Source organism: Artibeus jamaicensis, unplaced genomic scaffold (assembly GCF_021234435.1).
Source record: "Artibeus jamaicensis isolate MK-2021 breed Jamaican fruit bat unplaced genomic scaffold, CSHL_Jam_final contig_3214, whole genome shotgun sequence".
NCBI lineage: Eukaryota > Metazoa > Chordata > Mammalia > Chiroptera > Phyllostomidae > Artibeus > Artibeus jamaicensis.
This window is the reverse complement of record NW_026521760.1, coordinates 1,043,170-1,055,942: the sequence shown is the minus strand read 5'-3', so window position 1 is coordinate 1,055,942 and position 12,773 is coordinate 1,043,170. Positions and strand designations below refer to the sequence as shown.

Here is a 12,773-nt window from a genome sequence, read left to right as displayed (position 1 = left end):
TAGAATATTCATTATGTAAAATGTTAAGCATTTGGTCATATGACCCAGCAATTTTACTTTAGGTTTACACCAAAAAGAAATGAAAACATACATCCACACAAAGATTTCTACACAAATGCTAATAGCAACATTTTTCTGTAATAGCACAAAATGGAGAGAACCCAAATGTCCATCAGCTGATGAATGGGTAAACAAAATGGGGTATATCATTGAGGTAGAACAGTATTCAGCAATAATAAGAAGTGAAGTACTGATAGATGCCACAACAGAAGAGAATCTCAAAAATATGCACAATGAAAAAAACAGACATAAGAGGACACAAATTGTATGATTCCATTTACTAGAAATGTCCAGAAAAGACAAATCCATAGAAACAGAAAGAAGACTAGTGGTTGCTCAGGGACTGAGAGACAGGAAGAATAGTTAGTTCCTGCTAATGGGTACAGGATTTCTTTTGAGGATAATGAAAACATTATAAGTTTAGACAGAGGTGAAGACTACACAACTCTTAATATATTAGAATCCACTTAGTCATACACTTAAAATGGGTAATTTTGTGGTATGTGAACTGTATCTCTCAATAAGCTATTAAAATGAATAAAGACTGAATGGAAATAAAATTTTAAATATTAAAAAAAAAAGTCTTACCGAATGCAAAATAATCCAGAAAGTAAAATTTCTCGTTAGGCATTTTGTTTCGATTAAATGACTACCTTTGTTCCCCTTGCCTCTAAACATTATTTTAAGGAGAAATTTCTGTTTTAAAATACCCAACAAAGTCAAACATCTTTATGTGTGGTTTTAACAGGGTAAAAACACTGGTAAAAGGTTAGGGATTAACTTTTGAGAAGGCTTGTGTCCTGAATCTTTGACTAGCTGGTTTCTGCTCTATTCTCAGGGGTCAAGTCTTATTCTGTCTTTCCACCATATGTTCTATTCTCAACCTGCCCCTTGGCTGTGCACCAGCTAAGATTGCTCTTCACAGACGGCCCCCCAAATTCATCCTCTTTTCCACTAAGCAGATGCTGACAATACCTTTATTCATGTTTATTTACTATGGTTGACCTTTACTCCGGCTGACTACAGGCCAAGCTTTGTGCCAGTCATTTTCTAACTTTAAATCATCATTTTCTAAATCTCAAAGAGTTATTTTCATCCTGAGAAACAGAAACCAGGGTTGGGGGTGGTGGTGAGAGAAATGTGGGGAACTGTATTTTACTCCAAGTATACCTTTATTTCTCTCACTTAATGAAATTTAGGCAACTACTTATAATCCCAAAGGTAACACTGGTTTATGACAGCGAAGCAGTGACTTAATACTATGTTTCAAATGGTGACGTAGTTTGGCTCACGTGTCCTCAGTAATCTAAACTATTTCAGGGCTCTCTCAGTAGTTCAGTTTCAAACTAATTCTACTCCTTGATATTTTTATTAATTGAGCACCTCTAAATGTCTCGGGCAGAATGGTAGGCACAGATGATGCAAGACATCTGACCTGACCCTTGGGCTTCCTTGTTTCCATCTTGGAGGTTTATTTTATTAGCATGATATATTGAGACACAATTCTCCTGGGAGGGCAGCCAAAAGCAGGGTGGCACAAGAAAGCATAAAACCTAGCCAGCTCTTTTGCCTATCACTTATTCTCACTTTTTATGTGCATTGGATTTATTTCATTCTAGCAACTGGCTACATAAGCTCAAGGAATCAATCGGATTTGTTAATGCAAAAATGAAGGAAGGCAGCATACTTGTAGATAAGAGAACCAAGAGTCTGAATCTGAGGTAGAGTGCTCAAGTAGTGAGGTGGGATGAGCCCAGGGGCAGTATTAATGAGAGGAAATGGGCATGGGTTAGTTAATGTTGGAAGAAGGGCAAAGGCAAAATCATTTTTCTCCCTTAACAAAGCCATTTTTACAGTATGCTAATTTGGGAATGTGAATAAATGTATTCTGTTTCAACCTGTAGACAATCACTTATTTTTAAAGGAGTATTAAATTTGTGATATCAAAATTCTTTTGTCTGGTAGAAAATATAATTCTGTGGCTCATACAATTGTGTTTTACTCTCCACTATGAATTATTTAGAGCATCCTCTCTTTTAGCTGCATACCAAAACATCATTAGAGGTTATCTAATAGCTAGCTCATCATTTCATTCCCCCATCGAGGCTTGTGGGCCAATTTTCACCCTGTTATACTCTCCAGAATAATGAAACTAATTTGGGATCTTGCTGTGGAATTAAATGCTCATACAGATCCACCCCCTATGAGACCATAAACATCTGCCATAACATTTCTTATAGCCAAATAACCTTACTATTACCAGTACCACTGAGAAACCATTAGTGAAGTAAAAGAGGTTAGGTACTGGCAGAAATGTTCTGGGAAGTATTATATTGCCAATGGTTTGTAGTTTAAGAAACTTTGGCACCATAAGCCATTCCATTATTATTAGATCCTCCATTATTTTTCTAATCGTGATAATAAATCTGTAACTAGGTGATCATTTAGACTTTTAAGAATTTCATGTCAGTTTTGAGATGGTCATAGACCTTAAGGAGTATTAACAACTGTCATCACACCGATAATACTTACATATGTTGAGCACTTATTATATATAAGGTACTTTGCTAAGTCCTTTATATGCATTGTCTCAATCATCCCACTGAGCCCGTGAGGTTAATATTATTATTATCCCCATTTTACAAATGAGAAAACTGTAGCTAAATATATTGAAAAACAAATTACACATCTAATAAAAACACACTCAAAAAAACAAACCCAGGCTGTCTGGCTCCAGGGCTCCTGCATGTGCCTATGTACTGCCTCTAAATAACCTTCAGGACTAGCTGAACATGTCAGAGACAGCATTCTAGGAAAAGTATTTATTCTTAGAGAAATGAGGTGTCTCCCAGATAATTGGACACATGGCAGTGAAAGCAAAGGCCTGAAGAGGTAGGCAGAAAAGTAGGCAGAGATGGTGATGCCACGGTCTCTAGTTCCTCCTGCTCTCTCATTAAGCTCCCCCATCTCTTGTCCCATTCCTTTCCTCAGTCTGTCACTCCCTTTGAGACTGCCTTTCTTTGCAGACCACTTGCTGCACCTCCTCTCATGTTATTCCAGACCTCTCCTCTTCCTAGCCCCCTTGCTCTTACATGTTCCTTCTCCACATCCTCTCTTTCTTGGCCTCTCTACCTACACCCTGGAACACTGCTGGCAAAAATCACTGAGCTGTCCTTTTTAATACCTTTTGATGACCCCACTTTGTTCAATCTCTGAGTAGCTTCTTCTTCCATCCTCTACTTCGGCTGACCCCACTTCCATCCCCCCATTCCACTATTTGTTAGCAGATGGCCTTGCCCCTGTACTTCTCTGAGAGAACCCAACCATCATGAATGCACTCCAACTTCTCATCTCTATTCATATGAAGTATCACAATCCCGCCTCACCTCTATATCCTTTGATAGATGATCAATGTATCTCTTCCCATCCAAAGTGAATGTTTTCCTACTCTGACCACATTCACATCCTACTCACAATGTAGAATATTCTTTCTAGTTCCAAGTTCTTACCCCAAAGCCTTTCCTGTATTAAAACTTATTCCTTCTTTACTGCTGTTTTTCCCTTCAAAACCTACTTAGTGCTCATTGTCTCCATTTTTATGCTTATCATTTACTAGGTACACTCATCATTTACACTTTTAATATAATTGCATCACTGCATTGCCCTCGTTAAACAAACAGGCTGGGCCAGGTCATCCATGCATACCCAGTCACTTACTCCAATTCTTGTTTCTCCATTTCCTTATTCTCTCTGCAACTTTTTACATGATTAGCCATTTCTCTTCCTTTCACTTCCCTAACACCACTGTTTCCAGCTGTTTGACGACTTCCCTGTTTATTCCTTGTTGGTTTCGTTTAAGTGGTGCTTTTTCTCACCTTGTCCTTTAATTATTAATGTATTCTGGAGTTCTTTCCTTGACCATCTTTAAATTTTCCACTCTTTCTTGGGGTGAGTCACCCGTTCCCATAGTTTCAGCATTGTGCTAACAACTTCTGCACAAATATCTTCAACTTGGATGGCTCTTGTGTAGGCTAGATTCATAAATCCAGATTCCTATTGTATGCCTCCTTTTAGATGTGCTTCAACTCTCTGCAGCTCCCTCAACATATCTAAAACTGAAGTAAAATACCTGCAGCTCATCTTAGGCATCTCCTTTTCCCTTCCTTAACTCTTCTCCCTTCTGCCTTCCCCTCATGCCATCTCCAACCACATGTCATTAGTAGATGTACATTGTTCACTCTATTAATTTCATTTAATTTTACATTTGTCTCCTATTCACTGTCTCCTTTGTTTCTTACTACAGGACCTTGTCCTCTTCTGCCTAGTCTACCACAATTTCACCTTCAGTGTCTTCCTTCCTCCAGCCTGGATCCTCTCCAGTTTATTCTCCTCACTAGTGCTCAAGTGATTTTTCTAAAAGGTGAAATTGGTAATATCACTCCCCGGCTATAAGCTCTTCAGTGATCCCTCATTGCTGTGCAAAGTCCAGACTCCCTAGAAAATATACTCTGGTATCCTGACCTAGCTTCTGCCTACCTGTGTAGGTCACACAGTGGAATGCATGGAGTGGATATAGCCTGATTTTGAAAACTACATAAGGAATTTTGTTCTATTCTGAAAATTAGTGAGGAAAAATGGCTTTCAAAGAGGTGTTAAATTAAGTCTAAAAAATTGTCTAAGTTTATTTATTTATTTATTTTAAACTTTTTTATTGATTATGCCATTACATTTGTTCTATTCCCCCCTCCGTTCCCCTCTACCCTGTATACCCCCCCACCATTTCCCCCTTTAGTTCATGAATACGTGTCTCAAATTCTTTAGATTCTGTATTTCCCCTACTATTCTTACCCTCCCCCCTATCTATTTTCTATCTACTGTCTATGCTACTTATTTTCTGTACCTTCTCCCCCCTTCTCCTTCTCCCACTCCCCTCTTGCTAACCCTCCATGTGATCTTCATTTCTATGGTTCTGCTCCTGATCTAGCTGTCCTCTTAGTTTGCTTTTGTTTTAGGTGTGGTTGTTACTAACTGTGAGTTTGCTGTCCTTTCACTGTTCATCTTTTTTATCTTCTTTTTCTTAGGTAAGTCCCTTTAACATTTCATATAATAAGGGCTTGGTGATGATGAACTCCTTGAATTTGGTCTTATCTGAGAAGCACTTTATCTGTCCTTCCATTCTAAATGAAAACTTTGCTGGATAGAGCAATCTTGGTTGTAGGTCTTTGGATTTCATGACTTGGAATACCTCTTTCCAGCCCCTTCTTGCCTGTAAGGTCTCTTTTGAGAAATTCACTGACAGTCTGATGGGGACTCCTTTGTAGGTGACTGTCCCCTTAGCTCTTGCTGCTTCTAGGATTCTCTCCTTCATTTTAATCTTGGCTAATGTAATGATGATGTGCCTTGGTGTGTTTCTTCTTGGGTCCAACTTCTTTGGGACTCTCTGAGCTACCTGGATTTCCTGGAAGTCTATTTCCTCTGCCAGAATGGGGAAGTTCTCTTTTATTATTTGTTCAAATAAGGTTTCCACTCGTGACTCTTCCCCTTCTGGTACCCCTATAATTCGAATGTTGGAACGTTTAAAGATGTCCTGGAGGTTCCTAAGCTTCTCCTCATTTTTTTGAATTCTTGTTTCTTCATTCTTTTCTGTTTGATCATTTTTTTCTTCCTTCTGGTCCACTCCATTGATTTGAGTCCCAATCTCCTTTCCATTACTATTGGTTTCCTTTGCATTACCATTCATTTCAATTAGTTTAGCTTCCATATGTTTCTCTAATTTGTGACTAAAATCAACCAGATCTGTGAGGATCCTGATAATCAGTGTTTTGAACTGTGCATCTGAAAGTTTGGTTATTTCTTCATTGCTTAGATTGATCGGCTCTGGTGCTCTGAGTTGTTCTTGAGCCATTTTTGGTCTGTTCAGGCGGTTAAGTAAGCCGAGCGAAGCCTTAGTTGTTTACCAGGACGGAGCCACCCAAGTCGCTGGTTTGTGACGCTGCGTGTGGGGGCGTGGTCAGAGAGGGAGCAATGGCGGTCCTCTCCGCTAGCCCTGTCTGTCCAGTCTCACCACTCGCCCCGGCCTGTTTATCCGATTGGAATTGTGCGAGCCTGCTGCCCCGTGCCTGCTCGCCTCTTCACTGGTTTATCTGCCTTCAGATGCGCGACCTACCCCAGACAGCCCGCAGCGCCTCTTCCCTGTGTGCTCCCGTAGCTAGCCTGAGATCCACGGCTTCGACTGCTCGAGCACAACCCCTTCGGGGATTTTTTTTTTTTTTTTTTTTTTGCCAACCTGCTCCGCTGCTGGCTTCGCTCCTGTTACCGGTTTAGCTGAGCATTTCGTTGTCTTTGGACTCCGTATTGTCAATTTTCTGTGTGGCTTGGTTATGTTTATTGTTGTTAAAAATAGTTGTTCTTAGATTTGGTTGTGCACGGAAGCAAGGTGGTTCCACCTACACCTCCATCTTGGCGGAAGTCCTCTGTCTAAGTATATTTAATTAGAAGGTGTTTTACTTGGCAAGACAAATAAGAGAGAGTTCAAATTTAGAAAACACAAGGATATGAGAATCAGGATGTGAAATGAAAATAAGGGACAGGTTTTTGAGTAGAATTCCGTCTCCATGTTATCTAAAAGATGCAATTGCTTCTATTCTTCATATAAAGAGAAGTAACACCACTTCAAACACTGCCAGTTCTAAAGTGGTCTGAAAAAAAAAAATAAAGTGGTCCGATTGTCACTCTTAACTCCATGTAGGCAAATACAGCCTCCTGTTATTATAAAATTTTATTAACCAATCTCTCTACTAAAGATTTTATGTGACAGATCCTTTCTTTTTTAGTCAAGATTTATTGCTGAATTTGGGTCAGTCTAGAAAAATGTTACAGTCACTTCTCCAAAGATAGATGCAGACCAGATATTCTGGCCAAATCATTCTAATTTTGAAATCATAGTAATATATTTTGCAGCTAAATTATTCTTTACAAACTCCCTGTAGGACTTTAGGAGAATACAAAATTATAATTAATTGTTTAGGTTTTACAAATCACTTTAAAGAGTTAAAAGAGGCACCTTTATGCTAAACATTTTTACATTAATGAAGCAGTGTGACAAAAGGTTAATATTGGATCCAGGTTAAGGAAGGAGGGATAAGTAATATTCACTGTACTATGCTTTATACATCTATTTTTCATGAATTTTATAATGTGAGATGTTTTAACAAGTTCAATGATAGTGGTATTGTCAAAACCTTTTCAAGGGTAAGGATTGTCATACAGAAGCCTCCAAATCACCTGTTAAGTGGATGACATGGGCATGTTATCCATTCTAACACAAGACAAAGAATCATTATCTTTGATTACTAAGTAAAAATAAAAAGTGTTGATGGTCTTCATAGTTAATGTTCCCTGAATATTCTGAAACAGTTATTTTTATTTCCCTAGGACTTTTCAGCATGGCATAGATGATTCTGCTTCAGATTCCTTAAAGCCATTTTTCAGACAGCCATTATATTGGTCTTCTTGCATATCACATTTCTACCCTTCTTTACTCAGGTAAGAACCTCTAAATGCTATATTATCTATAATGCTGTAATTCTTTTAAAAGTTTAATAGAAACTTTTATCCATGGAGGTAAATATATCTTGCCAAAAGAACGTACAATATTGTATAAGATATAGGTAAGTTAAAAGTATTGTTTACCTTTTTTTTTAGCTCAAGAATCCAAGATAGAGTCCTCACAATTATTCTACTAATTCAAAGCTTTGCTGATATAGTAGGAAAATGGTAATTTGGGGAATTTAATTCTATTTTAGAGAATTGCCTAGTCATTTAAAAAGTCATCCTTCTTGACCCATGACTGGGGATTTGGCAGTTCTCCAACTAATTATCAAAAAGACAGCAAACTAATTAATTCATGTAACTAACTGAGAACCTTAGTAAAAGTTGAGAGAGGAGTAACTTTTAAAATTATGAATAAGGTAATTCACTTTTATTATCTAATTAACAGTATTTAAATATAGGAAAAATCATTTAAAGTGTGAAATGTACTTCTAGAGTAATCTGATGACATTTTGTGGCATTATGTGGAAAGTCAGTTTGATTCTTTGCTAAATATATCATTAGAAAGAATCTTTTCTTGGTATCTGTGAATAACTATATTACATATAATGAAAGAAGTTACTGTTAATCCACAACAATTCTTTTCTTCCTTTTTATTGAATTTATTGGGGTGACACTAGTTAACAAAGTTACACAGGTTTCAGGTGCACAATTCCACAACACATCATCTGTATGCTGTATTTTGTGTTCACCACCCCAAGTTTCCATCCATCACCATTTATCCTCCCGATACCCTCTTCTATCTCCTTCCTCCCCTCCTCCCTGCGATCACCACACTGTTGTCAGTGTCCATGAGTTTTCTTTTTTGCTCAATCCCTCCACCATCTCAGTCCCCTTCCCCACTACAGCTGCCAGCCTGCTTTCTATCTATGAGTCTGTCACTGTTTTGCTTGTTAGTTCATTTTGTTCACTCTTTTCCACATGTGAGTGAAATCATATGGTATTTGTCTTTCTCTGCCTGGCTTATTTTACTTAGCATAATGTTCTCCAGGTCCATCTATGCTGGGGGCCTCAGGAAGAATCCCCAAACATTCTTGATTCACCTTGGAAATACACTATCAGTGATTTCACCATCTAAATTGACTGAATGTATTTCTCTCTTGTTCTCGAGGAACAAGAGTCCTACCCATTAATAGAAAGTTGAAAACCTCATACACAAAGTCTCTGTATGATTTACCTGTTATTTTCCTATCATATAGGTAAGGGAGACTCCAAGATCAATGAGATATAGACCCTACCTGCAAAGATCCCAACGTATTGTTGTTATTTCACTTACATATGAAACTTTTCAACAGCTCTGATTAATTCCTTATGACTGATTTCTAGAGGTGGAATACCCTTAATACTCTGTCCCCTGGCATGTAAATACACACTTATATCATTGAGAATTAAACAGCAAACTTTTTAGTACTCATTATTGGCAAAGTAACAAATTAAGCAACTAGATATCTTATAGTGTGAGTTAAGCAAGCAACTGGTCCTTTTGATAAGTTCCCAAACTTCTAAACACATTCGTTTTCCCTGTTATTTTTACATAGTTTTAATTCATTTGTATTATCTGCTTATCTTAACCATTGGAGTTACATGGTCCTTTATGTATCACTTTGTAAGACTTCCACTTGCAGGCTTGCTCTGTTCAGTGCAACTAGAGGCCTGGGAAGTGAGCACAGAAATAGGTTGTCTATCTTTCAAATAGTTACATCTTATAAGGAAGTTCTTCCTCTTTTCTATACTGAAAGCAAGCATAAATGTAGTGAGACTTTTCTTTCTTTCTGCTCTGTGTAGCAACCAATCTTCAGGATTCTCCTAACAGAAAGATTAAAACATGGGGTGGCTAGTCAGCCCACAGAAGAAACGCAATTTGATACCAGCTTTCTGAAGGGTATTTTATGAGCTGTATCAAAAAACCTTAAAAATATTTATGCCCCTTTATTCAGCAATTCTACTTCTAGGAATCAATCATAAAGAAGTAATTGGAACTGTTGACAAAGTTTTATATGTAAGGATGTTCATGGAAGTATTATTTGTGAAAGGAAAAAATGGAAATAAATCTCCTACAATATGGAATTAGACAAATCAGTTATGGGTTAGCCATAGGGTTGACTAATGTGGAGCCATTAAAAAGGCTGATTTAAAAAATATTTAATCACAAATAATTATGATTTATGGTGGGGGGGGACGTACGGGTCCAGTTTTTACAGTGAATTGCGTACTAGACATGCCGAGTGCTCCGTTTGTGTTATCCCTTTCAGACCTCGCACCGCTCTGGAAGGTAAGCACCTGCATGCGTCTTTGTGGAGCGTGAAGTGAAAGGAAGAGAACAAAGCTGTGAGGCAGACTCTAACCTGTAGATTTGTCCCCTTTCAGAGTTCAAGCTCCTGACAAAAACACATCCACTTTTCAAAAGGGAAGCAGTTCAAGGGTGTTAACAGGTGTCTGTGAAAAAACCTAAGATTGTTAGTTATCCATTATGTACTGTCTTTTTTATGGTTCAGCTTTGCAGGGCTTCTATTATGCTAATATGTGGTATTTACCTCCAAGGGAGGGGTCTAGAATGCTGATTCCCCAAGCTTGCAGGATGAGAAAGTTCCTATATCCCAGAGGGTGAACATTTTTTGAAAGGTGGGATACAATTGAGAAGTATTGAGCCCTGCTACTATGCAGATAGCATTAAAAATGTATATATAAAAATAAACACTGAGAGAATATATACTAGAGAGTATATAGTTTTTATATTTGTATGGTAGGATTGCAAACAATTTTAATTTTTATCTGGATAGTTCTCCATATTTTCTAAATTTTTTATAGCAAAAAAATTCATTTTAATAAGACAAAAACTTTTTAAAAGTGAAGAAACTCTGTTTCATTGCTCTGTTCTCATGGCTTACCCTATAACCTCCATACAAATTATTTGTAGCTCTGAGCACTTGCCTTTACTCCAACATTATTTGTCCAACGGCCCATATTTCATTTAAATGGCCCATTGTATCACTGGAAACCCAATACTATGTCTGTAACTAATTTTTCCTTCCAGTCTTTCCCCATCTTCCATGTATGCTGTCTTTTCTTTTAGGGGTGTCATCATTCTTCAGTACTTTGATGGTGGAAACTTGAGTATGGTTTCCGTGTTGAGCTGCTTCTCTTCCTGTTCCTAGAGTGTCATCCTGTTCAGCTGATTCTTCCTCCAAAGTTATCTTAGAACCATCCTTTCTCTTGAACCCATTACAACAACTTCAGTCCATTTTACTCTTATTTGGCATTTGTAAAATATTGTTTTCATTCTGTCAGTCTCCTGCTACTGTTTTACCCACACTGTTTTATATTTCCTGGAGCATACAAGAGTTTTCTCTGCTCCAGCTGTTGCTCTCCTTGCTTGCCTTTGAGACATAGTTATTTCATTTCTTTAACTTTTATTTAATGGTTATTATTAGATCCAGTCTTTTTATTTTGGTAGTTTTTTTTTCCCCTGGAATGCCTTTGTCTCTCCTTTGCCATTCTAAATTCTCCATGCAAGACACAGTATGATTACCCCCTACACTGAGTGCAATAGTTTCTGACAATTATTGTCTAGCAGGTCTATACAATCTGCTTAAAAAGACATGGTCCATGTGATTCATGATTCAACATGTTCAGAGCAGTGTTATGGTCGGAGAAACCCAGGACAGCAATAAAAGTAATTTCACATTAACTCAAGTTATTGATTTGCATTTGTCAGACATTGTAATGGGAATTCCTAGACCACCATCATATGACCTTAAAAATCTCCACTTTTCCATCTATTTCTCTCACATATATCAGCTGTTTCAATGTGTCTCTTATGCCCAAATTATTTCTCAAAACTTTATTTTTCAACTTAGCAACTGAAATTAACTGTTCGGGAAAATACATGTGTTAGATGAAGACAAACTAAAAATATATTGGGCCTTTTTTTTTAAAAGAGGAGGGTTAGAGGAGCAGTAACTGAATTATTAATATTATGGAGGATCTTAGTAACTTATTCATCTATTTGCTTATTTACTTATACCTGTTTATTGTTTCAGAAAGAATTTCAGTCAGCTTTTATTTTTAAATATATTTTATTGATTGTGCCATTACAGTTGCCCTATTTTCCCCCTTTATTCTCCTCCCTGCACACCCCTCCCACCTGCATTCCCCCACTTTAGTTCATGTCCATGGGTCGTACATATAAGTTCTTTGGCTTCTACGTTTCCTCTCCTATTCCCAATTTGCTCCTGTCTATTTTCTACCTACCATTTATACTACTTATTCTCTGTACCTTTTTCCCCTCCCTCCCCCTCCCACTCCCCCACTGATAACCCTCCATGTGACCTTCATTTCTGTGATTCTATTTCTGTTCTAGTTATTTGCTGAGTTCATTTTTGTTTTAGGTTAGGTTGTTCATTACTGTGAGTTTATTGTCATTTTACTGTTCATATTTTTATCTTTTTCTTAGATAAGTCCCTTTAACATTTCATCAAATAAGGGCTTGGTGATGATGAACTTCTTTAACTTGACTTTATCTGAGAAGAACTTTATCTGCCCTTCCATTCTAAATTACAGCTTTGCTGGATACAGTAATCTTGAATGCAGATCTTTGCCTTTAATGACTTGGAATACTTCTTTCCAACCCCTTCTTGCCTGCAAGGTTCCTTTTGAGAAATCAGTTGATAGCCTTATGGGAACTCCTTTGAAAGTAACTGTCTCCTTTTCTCTTGCTACTTTTAAGATTCTCTCCTTATCTTTCATTTTGGGTAATGTAATTATGATGTGCCTTGGTGTGTTCCTCCTTGGGTCCAACTTCTTTGGGACGCTCTGAGCTTCCTGGATTTTGTGGAAGTCTATTCCTTGCCAGATTGGGGAAGTTCTCCATCATTATGTTTTCAAATAAGTTTTTAATTTTTTGCTCTTTCTCCTCTCCTTCTGGCACCCTTATGATTCAGATGTTGGGAGGTTCAAAGATGTCCTGGAGTTTCCTAAGCCTCTACTCATTTTTAAAAAATTCTTGTTTCTTTATTCTGTTCTGGTTGAATGTTTATTTCTTCTCTCGGGTCCAAACCATTGATTCGAGTCCTGGTTTCCTTCCCGTCACTGTTGGTTTCCTG

At 37.6% G+C, this 12,773-nt stretch overlaps 1 protein-coding gene across 2 annotated transcripts in view; it reads left to right on the top strand.

Moving 5' to 3' along the window:
- The window catches only part of KIAA0825 (KIAA0825 ortholog), a 412,101-nt gene that overhangs the window by 149,975 nt on the left and 249,353 nt on the right, over window positions 1–12,773 (top strand). For both annotated transcript variants that reach the window (XM_053663574.1, XM_053663575.1), the window contains one exon: window positions 7,495–7,605. In XM_053663574.1, coding sequence (XP_053519549.1) covers window positions 7,495–7,605 — 111 coding nt within the window. The remainder of the gene's footprint in view (window positions 1–7,494; window positions 7,606–12,773) is intronic.